Source organism: Oncorhynchus nerka, linkage group LG20 (genome assembly GCF_034236695.1).
Source record: "Oncorhynchus nerka isolate Pitt River linkage group LG20, Oner_Uvic_2.0, whole genome shotgun sequence".
Lineage (NCBI taxonomy): Eukaryota > Metazoa > Chordata > Actinopteri > Salmoniformes > Salmonidae > Oncorhynchus > Oncorhynchus nerka.
In genome coordinates, this window is record NC_088415.1 from 65,435,916 (window position 1) to 65,461,061 (window position 25,146).

Below are 25,146 nucleotides of genomic sequence, written 5' to 3' on the forward strand. Positions count from 1 at the left end.
TGCATACTGGTACATGATACACTGCATTTCAAAACAAAAACTACAGAGTCCTTTATGAAAACCTTGACTTGAATACCGTCTGTTTGAAAAAGTATGGAAACTACAGATTGTAAAATCCTGTTAATCCACATGTTCATTTATTCATTAGTGCTCGCACAAAACAATACAATTCCCAAAGCACACATCTTTGTCGGAAATCTAAATGACATTTCAAAATCTGTTTTACCTAATTGAGTTGCAGAATTCCACACCATTACCCTGCAAACCAAAACTATGTTCAAACAGTCCTTTATGTTAAACTGATAAATTACACATTTATTCATGTTACATTGAAAAACATGCAAAGCACAACTTCATAAAACTATTTTCGTTACAATGCTGAGGATTATCTACAGTCCTCTAGCTATACAAAGCAGCCCAAGTCCCCCCCCCCCAAACAAGTCAATCTTACATGATGCCATATAAAAAAATTCTACCATATTTACATCATACAACAGTGTTGAGTGATTTGACATGTCCTGATTTGTACATTTGCATTTCATTATGTAAAGGCCCACACAAAATGACAGAATCAAGTAAAGAGGGATCAGTGCTTATCTCACCATCAGCCAGGTGTGCTTACCTTTGTCTTTCTTCTGTACTACACACAACACTTACAGTACCAGTCAAAAGTTTGGACACACCTACTCATTCCAGGGTTTTTCTTTATTTTTTTACTATTTTCTACATTGTAGAGTCATAGTGAAGAAAGCAAAACTATGAAATAACACATATGGAATCATGTAGTAACCAAAAAAGTGTGAAACAAATCAAAATGTATTTTATATTAGAGGTTCTTCAAAGTCAACACGCTTTGCCTTGATGACAGCTTTTCACACTCTTGCTATTCTCTCAACCAGCTTCATGAGGTAGTCACCTGGAATGCATTTCAATTAACAAGTGTGCCTTTAAGTTCATTTGTGGAATTTCTTACCTTCTTAATGCATTTGAGTCAATCAGTTGTTGTGACAAGGTAGGGTTGGTATACAGAAGATAGCCCTATTTGGTAAAAGACAAAGTCCATATTATGGCAAGAACAGCTCAAATAAGCAAAGTGAAACGACAGTCCATCATTACTTTAAGACATGGTCAGTCAATACGGAACATTTCAAGAACTTTGAAAGTTTCTTCAAATGCAGGCGCAAAAACCATCAAGCGCTATGATGAAACTGGCTCTTATGAGGACCGCCACAGGAAAGGAAGACCCAGAGTTACCTCTGCTGCAGAGGATAAGTTCATTAGAGTTACCAGCCTCAGAAATTCCAGGCCAAATAAATGCTGCAGAGTAGAAGTAACAGACACATTTCAACAACTGTTCAGAGGAGACTGCGTGAATCAGGTCTTCATGGTCAAATTGCTGCAAAGAAACCACTACTAAAGGACACCAATAAGAAGAAGAGACTTGCTTGGGCCAAGAAACACGAGCAATGGACATTAGACTGGTGGAAATCTGTCCTTTGGTCTGACGAGTCCAAATTTGAGATTTTTGACTCAAACCGCTGTCTTCGCAGAGTAGGTTAACGGATGATCTCCGCATATGTAGTTCCCTCCGCGAAGCATGGTGGTGGTGGTGTGGGGGTGCTTTGCTGGGGACACTGTCAGTGATTTATTTAGAATTCAAGGCACACTTAACCGGCATGGCTACCACAGCATTCTGCAGCAATACGCCATCCCATCTGGTTTGCGCTTAGTGGGACTATCATTTTTTTTAACAGAACACCCAAAACACCTCCAGGCTGTGTAAGGGCTATTTGACAAAGGCGAGTGAAGGAGTGCTGCATCAGATGACCTGGCCTCTACAATCACCCGACCTCAACCCAATTGAGATGGGTTGGGATGAGTTGGGCCGCAGAGTGAAGGAAAAGCAGTCAACAAGTGCTCAGCATATGTGGGAACTCCTTCAAGACTGTTGGAAAAGTATTCCAGGTTAAGCTGGTTGGAGAGAAGGCAAAGGGTTGCTACTTTGAAGAATCTAAAATATATTTGTTTAACACTTTTTTTGGTTACTACATGATTCCATATGTGTTTCATAGTTTATGTCTTCACTATGACTCTACAATGTAGAAAATAGTAAAAATAAAGAAAAACCCTTGAATGAGTAGGTGTGTCCAAACTTTTGACTGGTACTGTATATATACTGCAAATTGAAGTGATCACTATAGTCCGTTAGTATAAGCTCATTTACATTGTATTATTGCTACATATGCTTCAGGAGTTAATATTTCAACATGATTAATTCTGAACTAGTTAAAAGTGTGTGTTTATAGCCCTTCAAATATTGCAGACTTAAAAACAACTTAAAAATAAACTATGGTTGGGTTAAGGATATGTCTACAGTCTCTGTGTTACATTAAAATCCAAATAAGAATGCAGAAAATAACTCAAGACTTACAACAAAACATGTATAAAGAGGACAGAAAATAAGCAAAGACGATCTGAACTTATCTAAAATGGGAGTGTGTGTGTGGTAGGAACTACATTATAATAGGTGATATTTTGACCCTTCTCAACAATTCATTTGACATCAACTGGTCATAAATTAATAAAACAAATATTTCTGAAAAGTACAATTTTGTAAACTGTTTTGGAAAATAATATAGAAATATCAAAGCTTGGATCTGAGTTGCTTACTCTAGCTTAGGCGTGTAGGACCAGTGAGGCGTGTGGGCATGCCAGTACTACCGTTCAACATTCCGTTTGTTATTAAATACTCAGTTCAATAAAAGTGCAACCATCTTCACTGTGAGGCACTCCACACACACCAGAGACCACTTCTCCTTCCACTGTTGCCTCTGCCACTCCTCTTCTCACAGACCTGCAGCAGCTTTCATTTCAGCCAGTGAGAACCTCTGGTCACCGTCTTTGTCGTAGCGTTCCAGGCTTTGGGGATCTGGCGTTGCTGTGTCAAATAATTTCTTCAGGACTTGGTAAGACATCCCCTGAGAGGTGGGGTCGGTACCCGAGCGCTCAAAGAGCTCTTTGAGATCTATTGGAAGTAGAAGAGAGGTTTCAGGCAATTGTTAATTGTCCACAAAATAAAATGCAATCTGACTTTTACAGTTGCATTTCTCCTTGTGTATGCAGGATACTCTGTAAACAAGCACGTTTCCATCCACAGTTTTTACGTGAGTAAAGTCATGCAGTATAAAATAAAATGACAGGCGTGATGGAAACAGGAAGTGTCGGTACAATGTCAAATGTCGAGAGACAATTTGTTCGTTCGACATGGTGGGATCTTTGTGTCTGTAAAATCATTATGCATCAATTGTCTTGGAAACTCCTTTATGTGCAAATATTGACATCATAAACCATGTTGAAGAAAACTTGGAGTCACAGGATGAAATACTACGTTGTACTACCACTACAACGTGAAACGCATTAAGAGTTTATAGACAGATTAAATCAAATGAACTTCATGGTGGTTAATGATGGACGGTGATAAAATGCAATTGTGTTCGTTGTCCATTCCTTATGCCTGCCTATACCATAACCCCAATGCCGACATTGGGCACTCGGTTCACAACTTTGACATTGGCAAACCGCTCGCCCACACGACGCTGTCTGCCATCTGCCCAGTACAGTTGAAAACAGGATTAATCCGTGAAGAGCACACTTCTCCAGTGTGCCAGTTGCCATCGAAGGTGAGCATTTGCCCACTTAAGTCAGTTACGACGGCAAACTGCAGTCAGGTCAAGAACCTTGTGAGGACGACGAGCACACATGAGCTTCCCTGAGACGGATTCTGACAGTTTGTGCAAAAGTTCATCGGTTGTGCAAACCCACAGTTTCATCAGCTGTCCGAGTGGCTGGTTTCAGACGATCCCACAGGTGAAGAAGTGGGATGTGGAGGTCCTGCGCTGGCGTGGTTACATGTGGTCTGCGGCTGTGAGGCCGGTTGGACATACTGTCAAATTCTCTAAAATGATGTTGGAGGCGGCTTATGGTAGAGAAATTAACATTACATTCTCTGGCAACAGCTCTGGTGAACATTCTTGCAGTCAGCATGCCAATTGCACTCTCCCTCAAAACTTGAGGCATTTGTGACATTGCGTTGTGTGACGACAACTGCACATGTTAGAGTGGCCTTTAATTCTCCCCAGCACAAGGAGCACCATTGTAATGATAATGCTGTTTAATCAGGTTCTTAATATGCCACACCGGTCAGGTGGATTATCTTGTACTTTTCACACCATACATTTTCCTTAACAGCCAAAAGTACTCATTTAGTTTTGAATGCTAAACAGGATAGGAAAATGCAACTTATACACTCAAGAGAACATACCTGGTCATCCCTACCACCGCTGATCTATCGGACTCACTAAACACAAATACGTTGTAAATTATGCGTTGGAGTGGCTAAAAAAAAACAAGGTGCCGTCTGGTTTTCTTAATATAAGGACATTTAAAAGTATACCTTTAATTTGGACACTTAAGTATATTTAAAACCAAATACTTTTAGACTTTTACTCAAGTTGTATTTTACTGGGTAACTTTCACTTGAGTAATTTTCTATTAAAAATCCAATAGCAGTCTAAGCCCTGTCTAATCCATTCTTAAATAGAAGAAGGTTGGATCACCAAGAATCTTCCTAGAGCTGGCCGCCCGGCCAAACTGAGCAATCGGGGGAGAAGGTCCTTGGTCAGGGAGGTGACCAAGAACCTGATGGTCACTCTGACAGAGCTCCAGAATTACTCTGTGGAGATTGGAGAACCTTCTAGGACAAACATCTCTGCAGCACTCACCAATCAGGCCTTTATGGAAGAGTAGCCAGATGGGAAGCCACACCTCTGTAAAAGGCACATGACAGTCCGCTTAGAGTTTACCAAAAGATACCTAAATACCCTCAGACCATTCTTTGGCCTGAATGCCAAGCGTCACGTCAGGAGGAAACCTGAAACCATCCCTACGGTGAAGCATGGTGGTGACAGCATCATGCTGAGGGGATGTTTTTCAGCTGATTGGACTGGGAGACTAGTAAGGATCAAGGGAAAGATGTAGGGAGCAAAGTACAGAGAGATCCTTGATGAAAACCTGTTCCAAAGCGCTCAGGACCTCAGACTGGGGTGAAGGTTCACCTTCCAACTGGACAACAACCCTAAGCACACAGCCAAGACAACGCAAGAGGGGCTTCGGGACAAGTCTCTGAATGTCTTTGAGTGGCCCAGCCATAGCCCGGACATGAACCCGATCGAACATCTCTGGAGAGACCTGAAAATAGCTGTGCAGCGACGCTCCCCATCCAACCTGACAGAGCTTGAGAGGATCTGCAGAGAAGCATGGGAGAAACTCCCCACCTACAGGTGTGCCAAGCTTGTAGCGTCATACTCAAGAAGACTCGAGGCGGTATTGGCTGTCGAAGGTGCTTCAACAATGTACTGAGTAAAGGGTCTGAATACTTATGTAAATACAATTTCCTTTCTTGAAAAAAACAATTTGTTTGCAAAAATGTCTAAAAAACATTTTTTGCTTTGTCTTTATGGGGAATTATGTGTAGATTGAATTTAATCCATTTTAGAATAAGGCTGTAACGTAACAAAATGTGGAACAAGTCAAGGGGTTGGAATACTTTCCGAATGCAATGTAAATATAAAAGTATGTGGACACCCTTTCAAATTAGTGGATTAGGCTATTTCAGCCACTCGTTCAGCCACTTATAGACAAACACTGGCAGTAGAATGGCCTTTCTGAAGAGCTCAGTGACTTTCGATGTACCGTCATAGGATGCCACCTTTCCAACAAGTCAGTTAGTCAAATTTCTGCCCTGCTTGAGCTGCCACAGTCAACTTTAACTATTGTTATTGTGAAGTGGAAATGTCTAGGAGCAACAACGGTTCAGCTGCAAAGTGGTATGCAACACAAGCTCACAGAAAAAAAATCTTCTGTCCTCGGTTGCAACACTCACTACTGAGTTTCAAACTGCCCCTGGAAGCAACGTCAGCACAAGAACTGTTCGTTGGGAACTTCATGAATTGGGTTTCCATGGCAGATTAGCCGCACACCAGCCTAAGATCACCATGAGCAATACCAAGCATCGTTTGGTGGAGGAGGAATTATAGTCTGGGGCTGTTTTTCATGGTTTGGGATAGGCCCCTTAGTTCCAGTAAAGGGAAATCTTAATGCTACAGCATACAATGACATTCTAGACGATTCTGTGCTTCCAACCTTGTGGCAACAGTTTCCTGTTTCAGCATGAAATGCCCCCATGCATAAAAAGAGGTCCATACAGAAATGGTTTATTGTGATCGGTGTTGAAGAACTTGACTGGCCTGCACAGAGCCCTGACCTCAACCACATCGAACACCTATGGGATGAATTGGAAAGCCGACACAAACACCCAACATCAGTGCCCGACTTCACTAATGCTTGTGGCTGAATGGAAGCAAGTCCCCGCAGCAATGTTCCAACATCTAGTGGAAAGCCTTTCCAGAAGAGTGGAGGCTGTTACAGCAACAAAGAGGGAATCAACTCCATATTAATGCCAATGATTTTGGAATGAGATGTTCGACAAGCAGGTGTCCACATATTTTTAAGAAAGATCAGGAAACATGTTTTTAATTATTATTATTTTTGGCACTAAACTATCTCCATATATCCACCATACATTTTTTCAACTGGTACCGGGGGACCTTTAGACAAGTCTTGTGAGGCCTGTGGGAGCCTCACCTTTCCACAGAGGGTTCAAATTAGTGTGTAGCCAAAACTGTTCGGATGCAACAGACAGAAGTTGGCAGATTTGCTGTTCCCGACTTCAGACAAGTGCCAAGACGCTTTGTGGGGGTTGTAGAGCAAAACGGAGAACACCATCTTGTTCGTAATAGTTTGTAGGCCAAACCGTTCGGACACTACATACAATTTTGTGAGGAAACCGATTTTCGGGACATCTCATGGTCTGAAACACTGCTCCTGCTTCGTCACCTTTCACTCCAGATGTGGAAGTGCAACATTGGTGGATGCAGTGGATTGCGACGCATCCAGTTGTTGGAGTTCTGAGAATATGAAAATATACTTATTCATGTCACTGATGGAGTGCTGACGTTTAGAGGGTCTACACCAGAAGTTAATGGATATAGGAGGAAGGTATATAGTGTGCTCAACTAAGCTTGGAATGTGTTGAGTGCAGGGAAGCGATTATATGTGGCAGGCATTGATAATGGGAGAGAGCCATGGATTGGTGATCAAATCACATTTTATTGGTCACATACACATGGTTAGCCAGTGTTAATGCGAGTGTAGCGAAATGCTTGTGCTTCTAGTTCTGACCATGCAGTAATATCTAACAAGTAATCTAACAATTTCACAACAACTACCTTTTACACACAAGTGTAAAGGAATTAATAAGAATATGTACATATAAATATATGGATGAGCGATGGCCGAACGGCATAGACAAGATGCAGTAGATGGTATAGAGTACAGTATATACATACGAGACAAGTAATGTAGGGTATGTAAACATTATATAAATTGGCATTGTTAAAAGTGACTAGTGATACATTTATTACATCAATGTTTCCATTATTAAAGTGGCTGGAGTTGAGTCAGTATGTTGGCAGCAGCCACTCATTGTTAGTGATGGCTGTTTAACAGTCTGATGGCCTTGAGATAGAAGCTGTTTTTTAGTCTCTTGGTCCCAGCTTTGATGCACCTGTACTGACCTCGCCTGATAGCGGGGTGAACAGGCAGTGGCTCGCTCAGGTTGTTGTTGTCCTTGATGATCTTTTTGGCCTTCCTGTGATATCGGGTATTGTAGGTGTCCTGGAGGGCAGATAGTTTGCCCCCGGTGATGCGTTGTGCAGACCTCCTCACTACCATCTGAAGAGCCTTACGGTTGTGGGTGGAGCAGTTGCCGTACCAGACGGTGATACAGCCCAACAGGATGCTCTCGATTGTGCATCTGTAAAGTTTGTGAGTGTTTTTGGTGACAAGCCAAATTTCTTCAGCCTCCTGAGGTTGAAGAGGCGCTGTTGTGTCTGTGTGGGTGGACCATTTCAGTTTGTCCGTGATGGGTATGCCGAGGAACTTAAAACTTTCCACCTTCTCCACTACTGTCCCGTCGATGTGGATAGGGGGGTGCTCCCTCTGCTGTTCCCTGAAGTCCATGATCATCTCCTTTGTTTTGTTGACGTTGAGTGAGAGGTTATTTTCCTGACACCACACTCAGAGGGCCCTCACCTCCTCCCTGTAGGCAGTCTCGTCGTTGTTGGTAATCAAGCCTACCACTGTAGTGTCGTCTGCAAACTTGATGATTGAGTTGGAGGCGTGCATGGCCCCGCAGTCATGGGTAAACAGGGCGTACAGGAGAGGGCTGAGAATGCACCCTTGTGGGGCCCCAGTGTTGAGGATCAGCGGGGTGGAGATGTTACCTACGCTCACCACCTGGGGGCGTCCCATCAGAAAGTCCACCACCCACTTGCACAAGGCGAGGACGAGACACAGGGTCTCGAGCTTAATGACAAGTTTGGAGGGTACTATGGTGTTAAATGCTGAGCCATAGTCGATGAACAGCATTCTTACATAGGTATTCCTCTTGTCCAGATAGGTTAGGGCAGTGTGATTGCGTCGTCTGTGGAACTATTGGGGCGGTAAGCAAATTGGAGTGGATCTAGGGTGTCAGGTAGGGTGGAGGTGATATGATCCTTGACTAGTCTCTCAAAGCACGTTATGATGACGGAACTGAGTGCTACGGGGCGATAGTTGTTTAGCTCAATTACCTTAGCTTTCTTGGGAACAGGAACAATGGTGGCCCTCTTGAAGCATGTGGGAACAGCAGACTGGGATAAGGATTGATTAAAATATGTCCGTAAACACACCAGCCAGCTGGTCTGCGCATGCTCTGAGGACGCGGCAATGTTTCCGGTCGCCTTGCCCTGATTCAAAGCAGTGGGTTCGTGCTTTCAGTTTTGCGCGAATGCTGCCATCAATCCACGGTTTCTGGTTGGGGAAGGTTTTAATAGTCGCCGTGGGTACAACCTCACCGATGCACTTACTAATAAACTCGCTCACCAAAACAGTGTATACATCAATGTTGTTGTTCGACGCTAGAACATATCCCTATCCACGTGATCGAAGCAATGTTGAAGCGTGGAATCAGATTGGTCGGATCAGCGTTGAACAGACCTGAGCACGGGCGTTTCCTGTTTTAGTTTCTGTCTATAGGCTGGGAACAACATAATGGAGTCGTGGTCAGATTTGCCAAAAGGAGGGCGAGGGAGGGCTTTGTATGCGTCGCGGAAGTTAGAGTAACAATGATCCAGAATTTTGTCAGCGCGGGTCACGCATTCGATATGCTGATGGAGGGGGGGGGGGGGGGGGGGTTGAGGTCAGGGAGAAATAAAAGTTTATGGCTCATATCACTAGTGTCCTGCCTAGCAGTAAATAACGATGTTTGTTCAGATGTGTAGGAGGAGACTCGGCATAAAAGGAACGGATAAATATCTGTGCTTGTGTGGAAATGTTTCTGTCTAATGCAGTTGTATTGATCCTCTGGGAAGAATTAAACTTGGTTAAGCTTTCATAGTGTCCTTAAGAGTTTTTTTAAAAGCCTAACACAGTAAAAAAAAAAAGATCTCTCTAGCTTAAACTGACTGATTTTTATGGGGATTAAAAAAAAAAAAAACTTCCGTGGGGCACAGACATCGACTCTGGGGGTTAAGGTATGTTTCCTTTTACTCCAGTACAGCGGTGAAAGTAGATTTAATTTCTTACCAGTACGGGACACCCAAGTGTGCGTACACTTTTTTTTAATACTACAAAAATTACTGTGTAGCCTACTCTGCCGACATTGTTTTTATTCATCTGTTTTTTTTTTGTCAATGTCTGATCCATATAATCGGCCTACGAAAAGGGGAGACACAAATACAATATAACGTCCATCTAACCTGGAGGAAATTATTGTCCAAAAACAAACAAAAGTGGCACTGACCCAATGATAAAGACAGTGAATATGCACACTCACCGGCAATATGGCCAATGTTCTCCGCTGGTGCCAATAAGATGTTCACTCAATTAAGTTACGAATTTTGATAATGAAAATACTCCAATCTGTCTTTTAGTTGTCATCTCTTTACAGCAATAGCCATTTGCTTTCCAAACAGTTTTTCCACAATGGTATTTTTAAATATTGCTATATGCCTGGCCGGATTGCTCTGCTTTCACTGACAGTCGCAACTCAACAATATATTTGGTATCTGCAGTGAGCCCTGCACAAATTGTAGGCCCTTCCAACTGTAGGCTATGAGATTAAAACAATCCACAGCTTTTTTGTTGTTGTTAGAAGCTAATGATCCTCTGTGATCAAATCCTTTTTTTTCTGGTGTAGTAGGCTATTTTGAATGATTTTCTTTCTTTCTGTATAGACAGGAGTAAGCTAATTTTGGCTATTTAATTCTATTTACTTTAGGGAAAGCTTAGCTTCCCCTAGCCTTATGAACACCCCGCCTATGCCTTTTAATGTGGCGTAAACACAACCAGTCATGTTTTCATCCGATTGTCAAACAATCACTTAAAGGTACTCCTGTAGGCTACATTCTGTGATTGTCATTAGGCCTAGACTTGTAACATGAATTGATGCATCCACTGTTGTCCACGCACGCCTCGGTCTTGGCCACTCATCTCCGACTTGACAAAATGTAAGTGTTCTCCTCGAACCACACGGTTTCCAGTTAATTCGCTAACTTTTCCATGCGGCTGACATACAGTAATGCTAACTAATAGGGTAATAGCCTATAGTTTATTGGGCATGTTGTATTAATTGCGATAGGCTCATGTTGTACCGGGACAGAGTACCCCCACTATTTATTTTGCCGGGACGCCATACCGCCATGACAATTTGGTACTTTTCCCACCACTACGTATGACTAAGATTGTGATGTATGATCACAGATAATCAACTTCATAACTAAAAATCTATCCAATACCTTTCAGAGAGCTGACTCCAGGGAATGACACAGTCTTTGGGATTTCTGTTCCAGACTCTCTCTTGGTGCGGTTTGGAGTCAAAAACCATGGACGCCTCGTTGGCTTTGAACCTGTGGATTTTTCTGGAGAAAGAACAGGCCAAAGTCATCCAAAGGTAACATTGTACATCACTGTACTTATTATTTTAATGAAAATGTAATAGACAATTAAGCTTTCTTGTCTTATTTATACCATGTGTAGCTTCTGAAGTTGCTGCTTTAAGTCCATCTGCATTGGTGTCCCTCTCTGTGACCAGGTCCTTCACTGGTTCTGTTGCATCTCCACTGACAGGCAATTGTTCAACTACCTCCACAAGGTCCTTAGAGGTTGAAATGTAAATTTTATTTTATACACAGTACATTCGGAAAGTATTCAGACCCCTTCCCTTTCTCCACATTTTGTTACGTTACAGCCGTATTCTAAAATTGATTAAATATATTTTTCAATTCTCTGAATGTCCTTGAGGCCCAGCCAGAGCACAGACTTGAACCCGATCGAACATCTCTGGAGAGACCTGAAAATAGCTGTGCAGCGACGCTCCCAATCCAATTTCACAGCACTTGAGAGGATCTGCAGAGAAGAATGAGAGAAACTCCCCAAATACAGGTGTGCCAAGCTTGTAACGTCATACCCAAGACTCGAGGCAGTAATCGCTGCCAAGATGCTTCAACAAAGTACTGAGTGAAGGGCCTGAACACTTTTTTTTTTTGTAAAAAAAAAGACAACAACTTTTTTGCTTTGTCATAAAGGGGGAATTGTGTGTAGATTGATGAGGGGGAAAAAACAATTGAATCTATTTTAGAATAAGGCTGTAACGTAACAAAATGTGGAAAAAGTCAAGGGGTCTGAATACTTTCCGAATGCACTGTAGATATATATATATTTTTTACATTTAAGTGATCATAGCATAATTGATGGTGTTTTGATACATGCGAGCACAACTATAAAATCATGAACGCCCCAATTTGAAATGCAGCTCAACTCCAGTGCAGTAAGAACAGTACATCTTATCTGGGGAAAAAGACACTGAGTGGCAAGCAGCTCTTTCTACAGCTGATTCTGAATCTGTATCTTATCAGTCTGTGTGCCATAACAGGACTATATAATCTGAACTATCTGTAACAGGAATTTCAAGGTGAACCAAAAGGAGAGCAATCATTGATAAACTCAATCAGAAATAAATCCGGTTTATTCCAAGTTGCAACAGAGAGACACCTCCAGAACAGAACCAGAAAAAATGTTTAACGGGCCTCTTGGAGACAGGCCCTTTACATTCTAATCAGAAAGTGACAAATGTCCTCTAAACCTCAGCCGGAGAAGCTTGAACCATGTACAAAGTCAAAACAAAAGATAATGACTTTGCCAGCTGCTACAAACGATATGGGGCAATTCCACGGCAGGAAGGCCCAGAAATATTTTCTGCCTCTCAGATTGTTGTTCTCAAGTCTCACATTGGGAGGAAGGCTATTTGATATGCTTTTTACATTTGTATCACAAACCATATGAGAAATTCATGATGAAAGTGGCCATTTTAGGCCCCTTTTAGACCTATACATGCCTTCTGTAAGAACCTATGATCCGTGAACCATATATGATACAGACATCGTGGTGTCATTATACTCATTATAGATGTGCTCTAAAATATGGAGCAAGTCTAGATTCTGAAATACAATTTTTCACATAAATGTATTTTACATTAGTAAAAATGTGTATGAATATCTCAAAAGTACCCTTTATGATTTTGTAAATGTTTAGACATGTACTTTAAACAATACTCTACAAGTACATCAATTTATCAGAGTGGGTACTCTGTTACAGTACTTCTGAAGTCATGATACATTTTATGAGTACCACCACAGTGAATGGGAAAATGGATTCAAAGAGAACTCCTTCTGCTGGTGATTTGTTGATGACCTATAAATATAAATTTCTATGATGTAGAGTTTCTTTCCAAAACGCTATATAAATATCCATGTTCAGAAATGTTTAAAGAAACTAAAGAGATTGGTGTGTTTTTTCACCATCGAATCATGGCATGGGATGGTGTATTTGTTTGAAATCTATCATTGATGTTTTCATTTCAGAGACAAATGAAAAAAAATTGCAAAACGCTATATAAATAAGTAGTACTGCTAGGTTTTATACAGTCAAATGTAACACAACTAAATTTTTAATAAAGCACTGCACAAATGATACATTTGGCATCAATATTATAAATGATGTATTATTATTATCATCATCATCAATTACAGTTTAAGACATTTTATTCATTTAACAGATGCTCTTATCCAGAGGGACTTAGTTTGTGCATTCATCTTAAGATAGCTAGCTGAGACAAATAAATATCACAGTCAAATATACAAATATTCCATTCCAGCTAAACAATGGATATATAGCGTTTTGCAAAAGAACATTATAACACACAATCTATTAATTAAATATCTGAAAACTGTAATATTTTACACATAATGAAGGTACCCATAAGCAATCATTTCTGGTTAAAAAAAAAGGTGAAAAATTGGTGGATATAGCGTTTTAGAAATAAACTCATCATGTATAAAATGGATCACATCTTCAAAAGTAGCAGAGCACCCACTCTGGAAATGTGACACGTTGAGAGAGTACTGTAATGTTCCAAACACATTAAAAAAAGATCAACCAAAAAGGGTACTTCTGAGATATTCATATAAATATTTTTAATGTTGAATACATTTTGAAGTCTTAAATTACTGAATATATATTCATCGTAAATATTCCCATTACACCATCCATGTCATTACTCACACTGTGTGGTGTTGTCTGAGGTGAGCCCTGCTCCATGGAAGACACCCTCTGAGTGAGGTTTGACACAGCGGTTTGGAGATTCTGGATCTGGTCACCAGTCCAGGAGTGGTACAGCCCTTGGGTCTTGTTAACCTCGCTCACAACCTCTCTCAGGTGAGTTATATCCTGTAAAAATACAACACAAACAAACAAATATATATTATTTCTTAATCTGATTGATGGACATATGTGTTAAAAATGAATGTTTGATTAAGGAACTGATCAGCACTACCATCAGTCCAGTTTGATTAGATAAATATGTAAGAAACTGACTTTATAAAATCATTTTAAATTAACCACGCTCTATTTTATCCCAACAAAGTACTTTTGTGTGAGAAAATGAATCCATGAGAAGAATACTCAGTATTCTACCCTTCATAAATGGAATGATTTGAAAGGGTATGAGAATGGAACTGATCAACAGTAAGAGTAGTGTACCAGTACCTGGTTTTGAGCTAACGTTGATGAGCGGTTGCTTGTTTCTTTTTCAACTGAGGCTGTCGATTTCACATTTGATTCTTTAGCCTCGGCATCCTATTTTGCCCACAGAGAATAAAATAGCAAGCCTTTAGTTGATCTGACAGAAACTGACCCAGATTCACTTTGCAGGCTGGCCTGTTTAATATGCCAAAAAAGGGATCAGCACTTGTGCGGATACTGTTAGATTGTTTCATGTAATGTGGATGACGCACGCACACACAGATAATCCCATCCATGTTACACATTGAACATAGGGCCCCATGTTTATTTCACCTATAATCTGCCACAACATTCAAAAGGTGCACAACAAATCAGTGGGGAGAGTTGCTAGTTCTGCCAGCTATATAAAAATGTAAATAAAATTGTAGCTAGTTCAAGGATAGATTAGTGTACTGACCTCAGTTACTTCTTTCTACTGGTCTAGATGTTGTATAATATGTCATCTAGTTCATTCTGCAGCTCATGCATTTGGACATTGGTACCGCTAACTGGCTCAGACAAACTAAAAGCAGGCATAGGTTCAAGCTGAAAAGAGCAGAGTGTAAAGGAAGCTAGTATTTTTATGTTCTTTACCATGGTCTTCTTGAGGTCGTCTGTTTCTTTCTTCTGGTCCTCAAGGGCCGTCTGTATCGTCTTGACATCATGCTGCACACTGGTTAAAGTGCTGCCGATTGAAGCCACACTCTGCAAATGAAAACATTTAAGCCTCACTTTCCAGATGCATAAACTTTTTTTAATGGCAATATGACAACCCAATAGACCGTGGGTGAATACCGAGCAATATTGATGGCAATAATTGCAAACAAACATGGCAAATACTTCTGAATATACAGTTGAAGTCAGAAGTTTACATACACCTTAGCCAAACACATTTAAACTCAGTAATTCACAATTCCTGACATTTAATCCTAGTAAAAATTCCCTGTCTTGGGTCAGTTAGGGTCACCACTTTATTTTAAGAATGTGAAATGTCAGAATAATAGTAGAGAATGCTTTATTTAATATTTTATTTATTTCATCACATTCCTAGTGGGTCAGAAGTTTACATAATCAATTAGTGTTTGGTAGCATTGCCTTTCAATTGTTTAACTTGGGTCAAATGTAGCCTTCCACAAGCTTCCCACAATCAGTTGGGTAAAGTTTGGCCCATTCCTCCTGACAGAGCTGGTGTAACTGAGTCAGGTTTGTAGGCCTCCTTGCTCCCACACGCTTTTTCAGTTCTGCCCACAAATTTTCTATGGAATTGAGGTCAGGGCTTTGTGATGGCCACTCCAATACCTTGACTTTGTTGTCCTTAAGGCATTTTGCCACAACTTTGGAAGTATGCTTGGGGTCATTGTCCAGTTGGAAGACCCATTTGCGACCAAGCATCAACTTCCTGACTGATGTCTTGAGATGTTGCTTCAATATATCTACATAATTTTCCTGCCTCATGATGCCATCTATTTTGTGTAGTGCACCAGTCCCTCCTGCAGCAAAGTACACCCACAACATGATGCCGCCACCCCCGTGCTTCACGGTTAGGATGGTGTTCTTCGGCTTGCAAGCCTCCCTATTTTTTCTCCAAACATAACAATGGTCATTATGGTTAAACAGTTCTATATTTGTTTCATCAGACCATTTCTCCAAAGAGTACGATCTTTGTCCCCATGTGCAGTTGCAAACCGTAGCCTGGCTTTTTTATTGCGGTTTTGGAGTAGTGGCTTCTTCCTTGCTGAGCGGCCTTTCGGGTTATGTCGATATAGGACTTGTTTTACAGTGGATATAGATACTTTTGTACCTGTTTTCTCCAGAATTTTCACAAGGTCATTTGCTGTTGTTCTGGGATTATTTTGCAGTTTTTTCACCAAAGTAAGTTCATGTCTAGGAGACAGAACGTGTCTCCTTCCTGAGCGGTATGAAGGCTACGTGGTCCCATGGGGTTTATACTTGCGTACTATTATTTGTACAGATGAAAGTGGTACCTTCAGGCATTTGAAAATTGCTCCCAAGGATGAACCAGACTTGTGGAGGTCAACAATTTTTTTCTGAGGTATTGGCTGATTTCTTTTAATTTTCCCATGATGTCAAGCAAAGAGGTACTGAGTTTGAAGGTAGGCCTTGAAATACATCCACAGGTACACCTCTAATTGACTCAAATTATGTCAATTAACCTATCAGAAGCTTCTAAAGCCATGACATTTCTGGAATTTTCCAAGCTGTTTAAAGGCACAGTCAATTTAGTGTATGTAAACTTCTGATCCTCTGGAATTGTGATACAGTGAATTATAAGTGAAATAATCTGTTTGCAAACAATTGTTGGAAAAATTACTTGTGTCATGCAAAGTAGATGTCCTAACCGACTTGCCAAAACTATAGTTTGTTATCAAGAAATTTGTGGAGTGGTTGAAAAACGAGTTTTAATGACTCCAAGTGTATGTAAACTACCGACTTCAACTGTACATATGAGAAACCTTACTTGTCTCTCTTTTGCGTCTCAATTATGCTTCAAATGCTTGCATTTTGTATATCTCACAGAAGTGATCAAGTTTAGATCTACCTTTTGGAGCTCTTCAACTGTGGTCGGAAGGTTGATTAAGTCGGAGGCTGATTTGATGTTGGCCTTTAGATGGTTCACCGCAGTGTCCAGAAAACTGATCTAATGAGAGAGAAGCATTCCAGAACACAGAGCATTCAATTACACGTGGCAAACAGACTTCCCTTTCACTCTACCTTGTTTTAACCTTGATTTAACCTGCCATGGTGTGAGAGGTTTCACAACAATGGGGCTGACGGAAGACAAAACAAGATAGTTCTACAGATAACATCACTTTCCTTTTAGCACTGTACCTTTCTGTTCATCTCTGTAAGGTTGGACCACAGTTTGTTCAGACCCTTGTCTCCACTTTCAATGTCCTCCAGTTTTCTCTGCTTTGTCTTCAGATCTTCACTTAGTTTTGGTATTTCATGTGACGACACCTTCTGGCCGGATTCCACTGTAGAGAAAATATGCAGTAAAAAAACAAAAACAAACACACAATGTACTAAAACTGTAGTCACTGGGCTGTATGATTGTAAAACTCAGCCATAAGCAATTGATGTGCAAAGGTTAGCCTACTATTTATTGCGAAGTAATGTGGGATAGTGTGTACTATTGTGGCTAAATTCATGCTTGACCCTGATGGCCTTTTCTAAAGATTGACATGGGACAAATGACAGGTTGCAGTGTTTGTCTGATGGCTTACTTGTATGCAGCTTTTCTTTGAGGGAATCTAGATCTTCTTTCAGGGCAATCTGCATCCATATCAGTCCGGCACAAGCCGTAACACAGGCAGCCAGTATGATGAACAGGAACAAGGGATAGCAGACATTGCAGCACTTCACGTAACTTCTTCTATGATGAATGAGAAAGTTTTTATTCATATTTTACATTCACAAGCTTTATGAACCATAGACAAATAATGGACTAACGTTACTCCTTATAGTCCAAGGACCGTACACGTTCTGTTCAGAGATGAATTGGCTCCGTCAGCCAAAAACTCCATCTAAACGTGAATGGATTCTCAAGTCCAATACGGTTCTAGAAACATAAATCCCTCTACTTTCATATCACATCAAAATAATTTCACAAATGCAAAATACACACTTTAACACAGTGACAACATGCTTGTGGCGTCCATCTTCCATTCGGAGACACAGATAGCTCATTAGCATAGTATATGCCTCCATTGTCAATGGAGCAGTCTGTCAACGCTATGTTGGAGGTGCCGCACTATGCGATGTCTACCAGATGCGCATGCGTTTTGCCATATGTTGTTTTTGCCGGATGTCTAGCCCGTATTTTCCTGTACTTAATGCACAGGTGCTTCGCAGAGCTGCAGAACGGTTTGCAGCACGAAGTATATCATTTTCGCCCTGTTCGACCAATCGTGTTACTGGTTTCATATAATGTAGGGCTACCAACAGACTGGTCAATCAAATCAATCAAATGTATTTATAAACCCCTTCTTACATCAGCTGATGTCACAAAGTGCTATACAGAAACCCAGCCTAAAACCCCAAACAGCAAGCAAAGCAGGTGTAGAAGCACGGTGGCTAGGAAAAACTCCTAGGCCAGAAGCTGGGAAGAAACCTAGAGAGGAACCAGGCTATGAGGGATGGCTTGTCCGCTTCTGGATGTGCCAGGTGGAGATTATAACAGAACATGGCTAAAATTTTCAAATGTTCATAGATGACCTGCAGGGTCATATAATAATAATAGGGTTAGGGTTAGTCACAGTGGTTGTCGAGGTGTGCACAAGGGCGCATTACAACAATTAATCTAGTTTGTTTCTATTCTTCAGTCACCCATCTCTAGCAACATCAGTAAATTGAACTGGTTGTTCCCATATAGATGACCGATTTCAAATCACTAGCTTGCTAAATTACATATTCATTTTGGATGCCATTCTGTTGGCTAGTTTTGTGAAAACTAGCTCACTAAGCAAGTGTAGTAATGACAAATTGCCCTAGCGTCATTCTTAACTGAGACAAATTTCCAGTCGTTCAGCCGGTATTTTCTCACAATAATCATTATCATTTGGCCTCTGTATGGTGCCGCCCCATTGGAACTTTTACGAACTTCCGTTTGTACCACTGCATGACAATGCAACTCACAACTTGAAAGTATTGAACGCTTGCGGTACACTGAAACCCACCGTAACCTAGTGCGGCATCCCTAACTTTGCAGACTGCTCCATTGACAACTCGTGCGTTGCTTTGCCGAGCGGTGGTACTATCGGAAGTACACAGACTCCAACTACTGTAGCTAGCTTGAAGCACATGAGCATCAAGTAAGGAAAATGCTGACTAGACATCCGGCTAAAGAAAACGCATATGGTGGACAACGGCATAGTCCACTCTGCCCTCTGTTTCCGTAAACAAGCACTGTAACATGGAAATATGACCGTGTGGGAACCTTAACCCTATAAAAATGTATATATCAATTTAGCCTTTTTAAACATGGGTTTTATTATTTCTCACCGATATGAAAAATAAGGTCCGCAAGAGATGCGTGTTAATCTTCAGATCGAGAGTCAGGGCTCTTAGCAAAACTTCCCCATAGGGAAGAAGCCTTCGTCCAATGACTTGTGTAATGTAAATGGAACTAAGAGTCATGATCAAGTAAGGCTACATGCATCATTGATAGACATATGTGACCCGTTTCAAGAAGCTTGGCGTATGTGTTTTTTGGGGCAAAAATGCTTTTGTTAACTTTCATCTGCCTTAATAACAAACTTGTATGCCATCTGGTAATACGAATAAAACATTAGAATGGATGGGCTTGGACATGCCGAAAGAGGAGTTTGGATTGGTCTGCCACGTAGCACGCTTCTGTCTATAACATGAGCTGCTCAGCATGTGTAGATAATCCTTGCTAATGTGGCCTTTTTGAAAGATATAACGTTAGCCATGGAGAACTGCAAAAGTGTTGCTATGGATCAACTACCCAGAATTTAGCAGGCACTATCGACAAAGATCAGTGGGAAAACGTTGTGATGGACTACTTTTTGCACACGGTCAGTGTCAACCGGAGTGACTTGACACAACGGGCCAAACAAGCTGTAGCTAGCTACAAAACAAACAGAAAGACACGCTGCCGTGGAGCGTTCATCCATGTATATGGGTAAAAGTCGAGCTACATTTCATATATTTTACAATTCTAATTTTGTCAGAAAGTTGTTTTCATTGAAAATTAACTAGCAAACGTTAACATTAGCTAGCGAGCCAGCAAGCTAAGTGTATGATCCGTGTAGTAATACTAGTCGTATCTCAGTAAGCCATTTGCATTTCTAGTCATTGCCTAATGTTAACTAGCTAGCTAACATTGAACTTAGCTAACCAACTAAAGTCAGAATGTACATTAGTTTCATATTTTTCCCTACCCTTGCCACACTTGTTAGATATTATGCACATTGACAGCTTGATATCAAATGTCCTCGCCATGTGATTTATCATAGTAGTAGGAAGCAGCAATCTAAATGATCAGACTGAAAACATGCAAGGAAAAGTGATCGGTGAAACTATGAAGCGAGTGGGACAGGACAAATACAGCTTCATTCTATCCAATCAGAGCAGCAGGATCAATGTACAGCCCACCCTTCTCTTTGAAAACAGGCAAACTAGACAGTTGAGTTTTGACCACGCACATGACTGACTCAAAGACAGTACAGTATGGTTTAGAAAGCCTGACTGACACGAGAAACATGCTTGCTGGCACCCACATTTTTTAAATATTTTATCATAGATAATAAAAAATATATATATACTTGGATCATAACCGTATCCAGAAAATTGTACACATCCATTACGATACTCGTTTTGTCTGACTACTCAGCACACCCTTAGTGTCTGGGTAAGCATCATCTAATAATGATAAAAATATTGTATCTGGACAATTTCTATTTTTGATATTGCTACTATGCAAATAACCATTTCACTATACTGTTTCCACCTATGTATCCTATGAAAGTGACAAATAAACTTGTGAAGAACAACATGACCTGCACCAAAGTCAGATTAGGATATAGGACTAGAAAAAGTGTATTTTTACCTGGAGTTTTAGCTCATTGTAGGCTACTACTTTCACCACTTTTAGTCTTGAAATCTTTGGTTGTTTATTACACTACCTTACTCACTATTTAGCATATGGCCTCACATGTGATTCCCTAAAGAGATGGGTGGGGCTAAGGCTTTCGAGGGTGTGAACTAGAAGTCGACCGATTATGATTTTTCAACGCCGATACTGATACCAATTAAGAGGACCAAAAAAATCCGATACCGATTAATCGCCCAATTTTTATTTATTTGTAATAAATTACAATTACAACAATATTGAATGAACAATGAACACTTAAATTAATATAATACAGAAATAAAATCAATTTAGTCTCATAAATAATGAAACATGTTCAATTTGGTTTAAATAATGCAAAAACAGTGTTGGCGAAGAAAGTAAAAGTGCAATGTGCCATGCAAAAAAGCGAACGTTTAAGTTCCTTGCTCAGAACATGAGGACATATGAAAGCTGGTAGTTCCTTTTAACATACATCTTCAATATTCCCAGTTAAGAAGTTTTAGGTTGAGGTTATAGGACTATTTCTCTCTATACCATTTGTATTTCATACACCTTTGACTATTGGATGTTCTTATAGGAGATTTAGTATTGCCAAGCCTATCAACTCCCGAAATTAGGCTTAAATCATAAACAGCGCTCTGCATCCCAGCATTGCTAAGAGCTGCTGTTTGAATGAATGCTTACGAGCCTGCTGCTGCCTACCACCGCTCAGTCAGACTGCTCTATCAAATAAATCATATACTTAATTATAATATAATAAACACACAGAAATACAAGCCTTTGGTTATTATTATGGTCAAATCTGGAAACAAAAGGTTTATTCTTTCAGTGAAATACAGAACCGTTCCGTATTTTATCGAACGGGTGGCAACCCTAAGTCTAAATATTACTGTTACATTGCACAACCTTCAATGTTATGTCATAATTAAGTAAAATTCTGGCAAATTAATTACGGTCTTTGTTAGGAATGAATGGCCTTTCAACAGTTCACAAGCCAGATGGCCCAAACTGCTGCATATACCCTTACCCTGCTTGCACTGAACACAAGAGAAGTGACACAATTTCCCTAGTTAATACTGCCTGCTAACATGAATTTCTTTTAACTACATATGCAGGTAAAAAAATATATACTTGTGTATTGATTTTAAGAAATGCATTGATGTTTATGGTTAGGTACATTTGTGCAGCGAATGTGCTTTTTTCGTGAATGCGCTTTTGTTAAATCATCAAGTTGAAGTAGGCTGTGATTCAATGATAAATTAGCAGGCGCCGCATTGATTATATGCAATGCAGAACAAGCTAGTTAACCTAGTAATATCATCAACCATGTGTAGCTAACTAGTGATTATGTGAAAATGTATTGTTTTTTTAAGATAAGTTTAATGCTAGCTAGCAACTTAACTTGGCTCCTTGCAGCCACAAGGTCTTTTTGATGCTGCACTCACGTAAAAGGTGGTCAAGCCTGTCACGCAGTCTCCTCGTGGATTGCAATGTAATCCACGAGGATTATGAAGATCCTATGAAAACTTGAAATCGGCACTAATTAATAGGCCATGCCGATTAATCGGTCAACCTAGTGTGAACGATGCTGAGTAGGTGTAGACAAAGAGCTCTTTTTTTAATTGAACCTTTATTTAACTAGGCATATCAGTTAACAACTCATTCTAAATGTACCATTTTTTTTATTTCACCTTTATTTAACCAGGTAGACTAGTTGAGAACAAAGTTCTCATTTACAACTGCGACCTGGCCAAGATAAAGCAGAGCAGTGTGACACAGACAACAGAGTTACACATGGAATAAACAATAAACAAGTCAATGACACAGTAGAAAAAAAGAAAGTCTATATACAGTGTGTGCAAAAGGCACAAGATAGGCAATAAATAGGTCATAGTAGCGAAGAATTAACAATTTAGCAGATTAACACTGGAGTGATAAATGAGCAAATGATGAAGTGCAAGTAGAGATACTGGTGTGCAAAGGAGCAGAAAAGTAAATAAAAACAGTATGGGGTTGAGGTAGGTAGATTGGGTGAGCTATTTACAGATGGACTATGTACAGCTGCAGCGATCGGTTAGCTGCTCAGATAGCTGATGTTTAAAGTTGGTGAGGGAAATATAAGTCTCCAACTTCAGCGATTATTGCAATTCGTTCCAGTCACTGGCAGCAGAGAACTGGAAGGAAAGGCGGCCAAATGAGGTGTTGGCTATGGGGATGATCAGTGAGATATACCTGCAGGAACGTGTGCTACGGGTGGGTGTTGTTATCGTGACCAGTGAACTGAGATAAGGCAGAGATTTACCTAGCATAGACTTATAGATGACCTGGAGCCAGTGGGTCTGGCGACGAATATGTAGCGAGGGCCAGCAGACGAGAACATACAGGTCGCAGTGGTGGGTGGTATAAGGTGATTTGGTAACAAAATGGATGGCACTGTGATAGACTGCATCCAGTTTGCTAAGTAGAGTATTGGAAGCTACTTTGTAGATGACATCCCCAAAGTCGAGGATCGGAGGGATAGTCCGTTTTACTAGGGTAAGTTGGGCGGTGTGAGTGAAGCAGGCTTTGTTGCGAAATAGAAAGCCGATTCAAGATTTGGTTTTGGATGGGAGATGTTTAATGAGTCTGGAAGGAGAGTTCAGTCTAGCCAGACACCTAGGTACAATAACGGCCTACCCCGGCCAAACCCTAACAACTTTGTGCCGCCCTAAGGGACTCCCAATCACGGCCGGTTGTGATATAGCCTGGAATCAAACCAGGGTCTGTAGTGACGCCTCTAGCACCGAGATGCGGTGCCTTTGACCGCTGTGCCACTAGTAGGTGTACCAACACATTTAAGGGCCATTTTCTCAAAAGTGGGTTTACAAGTTTATCAACTTTCAAAGCAGAATTACTTTCCCATTGTTCCTCAACTGCAGTGTATTATTATATATCATGTTGTAGCTCTGAGGCTCTACTTTTATCATATGTAAAAAAAAACTATTTAAAATGTTGCTACATAAGACCAAATTGAGGCACGTCAGTCACATATTTGGAATGGACGTTGTGTCAGCGGAAAATACACAGGGGCTAAGTAGCTAGATCGATCACTTACTTTCCAAAAGCAGCGACAGTAGCAAGGTTGCTGAATTCATCATCATCTGAACTTGATTCGGATTCTGAGTCTAGTGGAGGCTCGGTTCTGAGGAGCCTGTGGCCGGACCCCTTTTTGGTTTTCTTCCTTTTACTGTCCCCAAGTCCGATTAATGCATCGAGTTCCTTCCTCTTCTTCATCCTCTTCTGTGGGGTCAGCGAACCCGCTGAGCCCGACTTAAAACCGACCAAATCCAACGTTTTATCCAGTTTGGTTGTTGTATAAAGTCCTCTAGGTAGCTAGCCAGTACCACAAGCTACAGTTGATTATCTGATAAGGCTTGTTGTTAGCCAACTAGATAGTCGCTTGGCTAACTAGCTACCTGGCTAACGTCGTAATTTGAAACTACTACCATGAGCTACCAAGCATGTAGCCAAGCTTGTTAGACAGCTAGCATGATATTTTAAAAGCTCGTTGTACTGGGTTAACGTCTAAAACAGTGAGCAACCCAGCTAGCAGCTATTTTGACACTGACCGCTCAACCCACCGCCCAAGGCACAACCAGAAGTTAAAATGGCGATTTTGAGATAGCTATTGAGCGAAAGACGGTAAACAGTATAAGCTATACGTCAGGTTACTTTTAGTAGCACTTCCAATACAGTATACATCTAACCAAAATGGTTTAAATGTCAGTGCAGTCGTAAATGCATCTGACACGCTAATAATGTTGTTTTGATGTTGAACATCTGACAGAGACGCCCACACTAGCAGCTTCCTTGATGTTCTTCTTTGCTATCATTCCGTTCGCACATTTCGTTGTGCATGCCGCCACCTACAGTGTCGGAGTGTGTGGTCAATCACGTTGCATTTTGCGATAACAAAAATAAAGGGGAAAGGCATAAATTGCACCACCAATTTACCCTACGCCTATATACCACCATTTAACCCTTGTGTGGTGTTCATGTTTTGTTATTCACCCAATGTTCGCGGGTCTGATGGACCCACAACATTATTGGGTTTTTAAAACAATACAGCCATAACAATTTACGTAAAAATACTTAATACTTAGATGTTGACTTACATCAATTACAAGCAATATAGACAGCTTACATGGTTAATATGTGCCATTTACCTTTGCTAGATCACATTTATCAATAAAAGCAATATTCGTTTGCTTTGA

The 25,146-nt window shown here is 40.7% G+C and overlaps 1 protein-coding gene across 3 annotated transcripts; it reads right to left on the reverse strand.

The window, feature by feature from the left end:
- Window positions 1-115: 115 nt before the first annotated feature.
- On the reverse strand, window positions 116-24,769 carry LOC115102976 (EF-hand calcium-binding domain-containing protein 14-like). 3 transcript variants are annotated; one of them, XM_029623487.2, is made up of 10 exons: window positions 23,988-24,769; window positions 17,523-17,668; window positions 17,128-17,273; window positions 16,838-16,936; window positions 14,872-14,982; window positions 14,263-14,352; window positions 13,780-13,944; window positions 11,188-11,314; window positions 10,956-11,078; window positions 116-3,025 (listed from the first exon to the last, which is right to left on the reverse strand). In XM_029623487.2, exons 1-10 carry the CDS (start codon window positions 24,164-24,166, stop codon window positions 2,847-2,849), a joined length of 1,365 nt encoding a protein of 454 aa, XP_029479347.2. In that variant the 5' UTR covers window positions 24,167-24,769; the 3' UTR covers window positions 116-2,846. The 3 variants fall into 3 exon arrangements, with proteins under 3 accessions (XP_029479347.2, XP_029479346.2, XP_064861760.1); XM_029623486.2 differs by having other exon boundaries at window positions 17,523-17,671; XM_065005688.1 differs by lacking the exon at window positions 14,263-14,352 and having other exon boundaries at window positions 17,523-17,671.
- Between the last annotated feature and the right edge of the window lie 377 nt (window positions 24,770-25,146).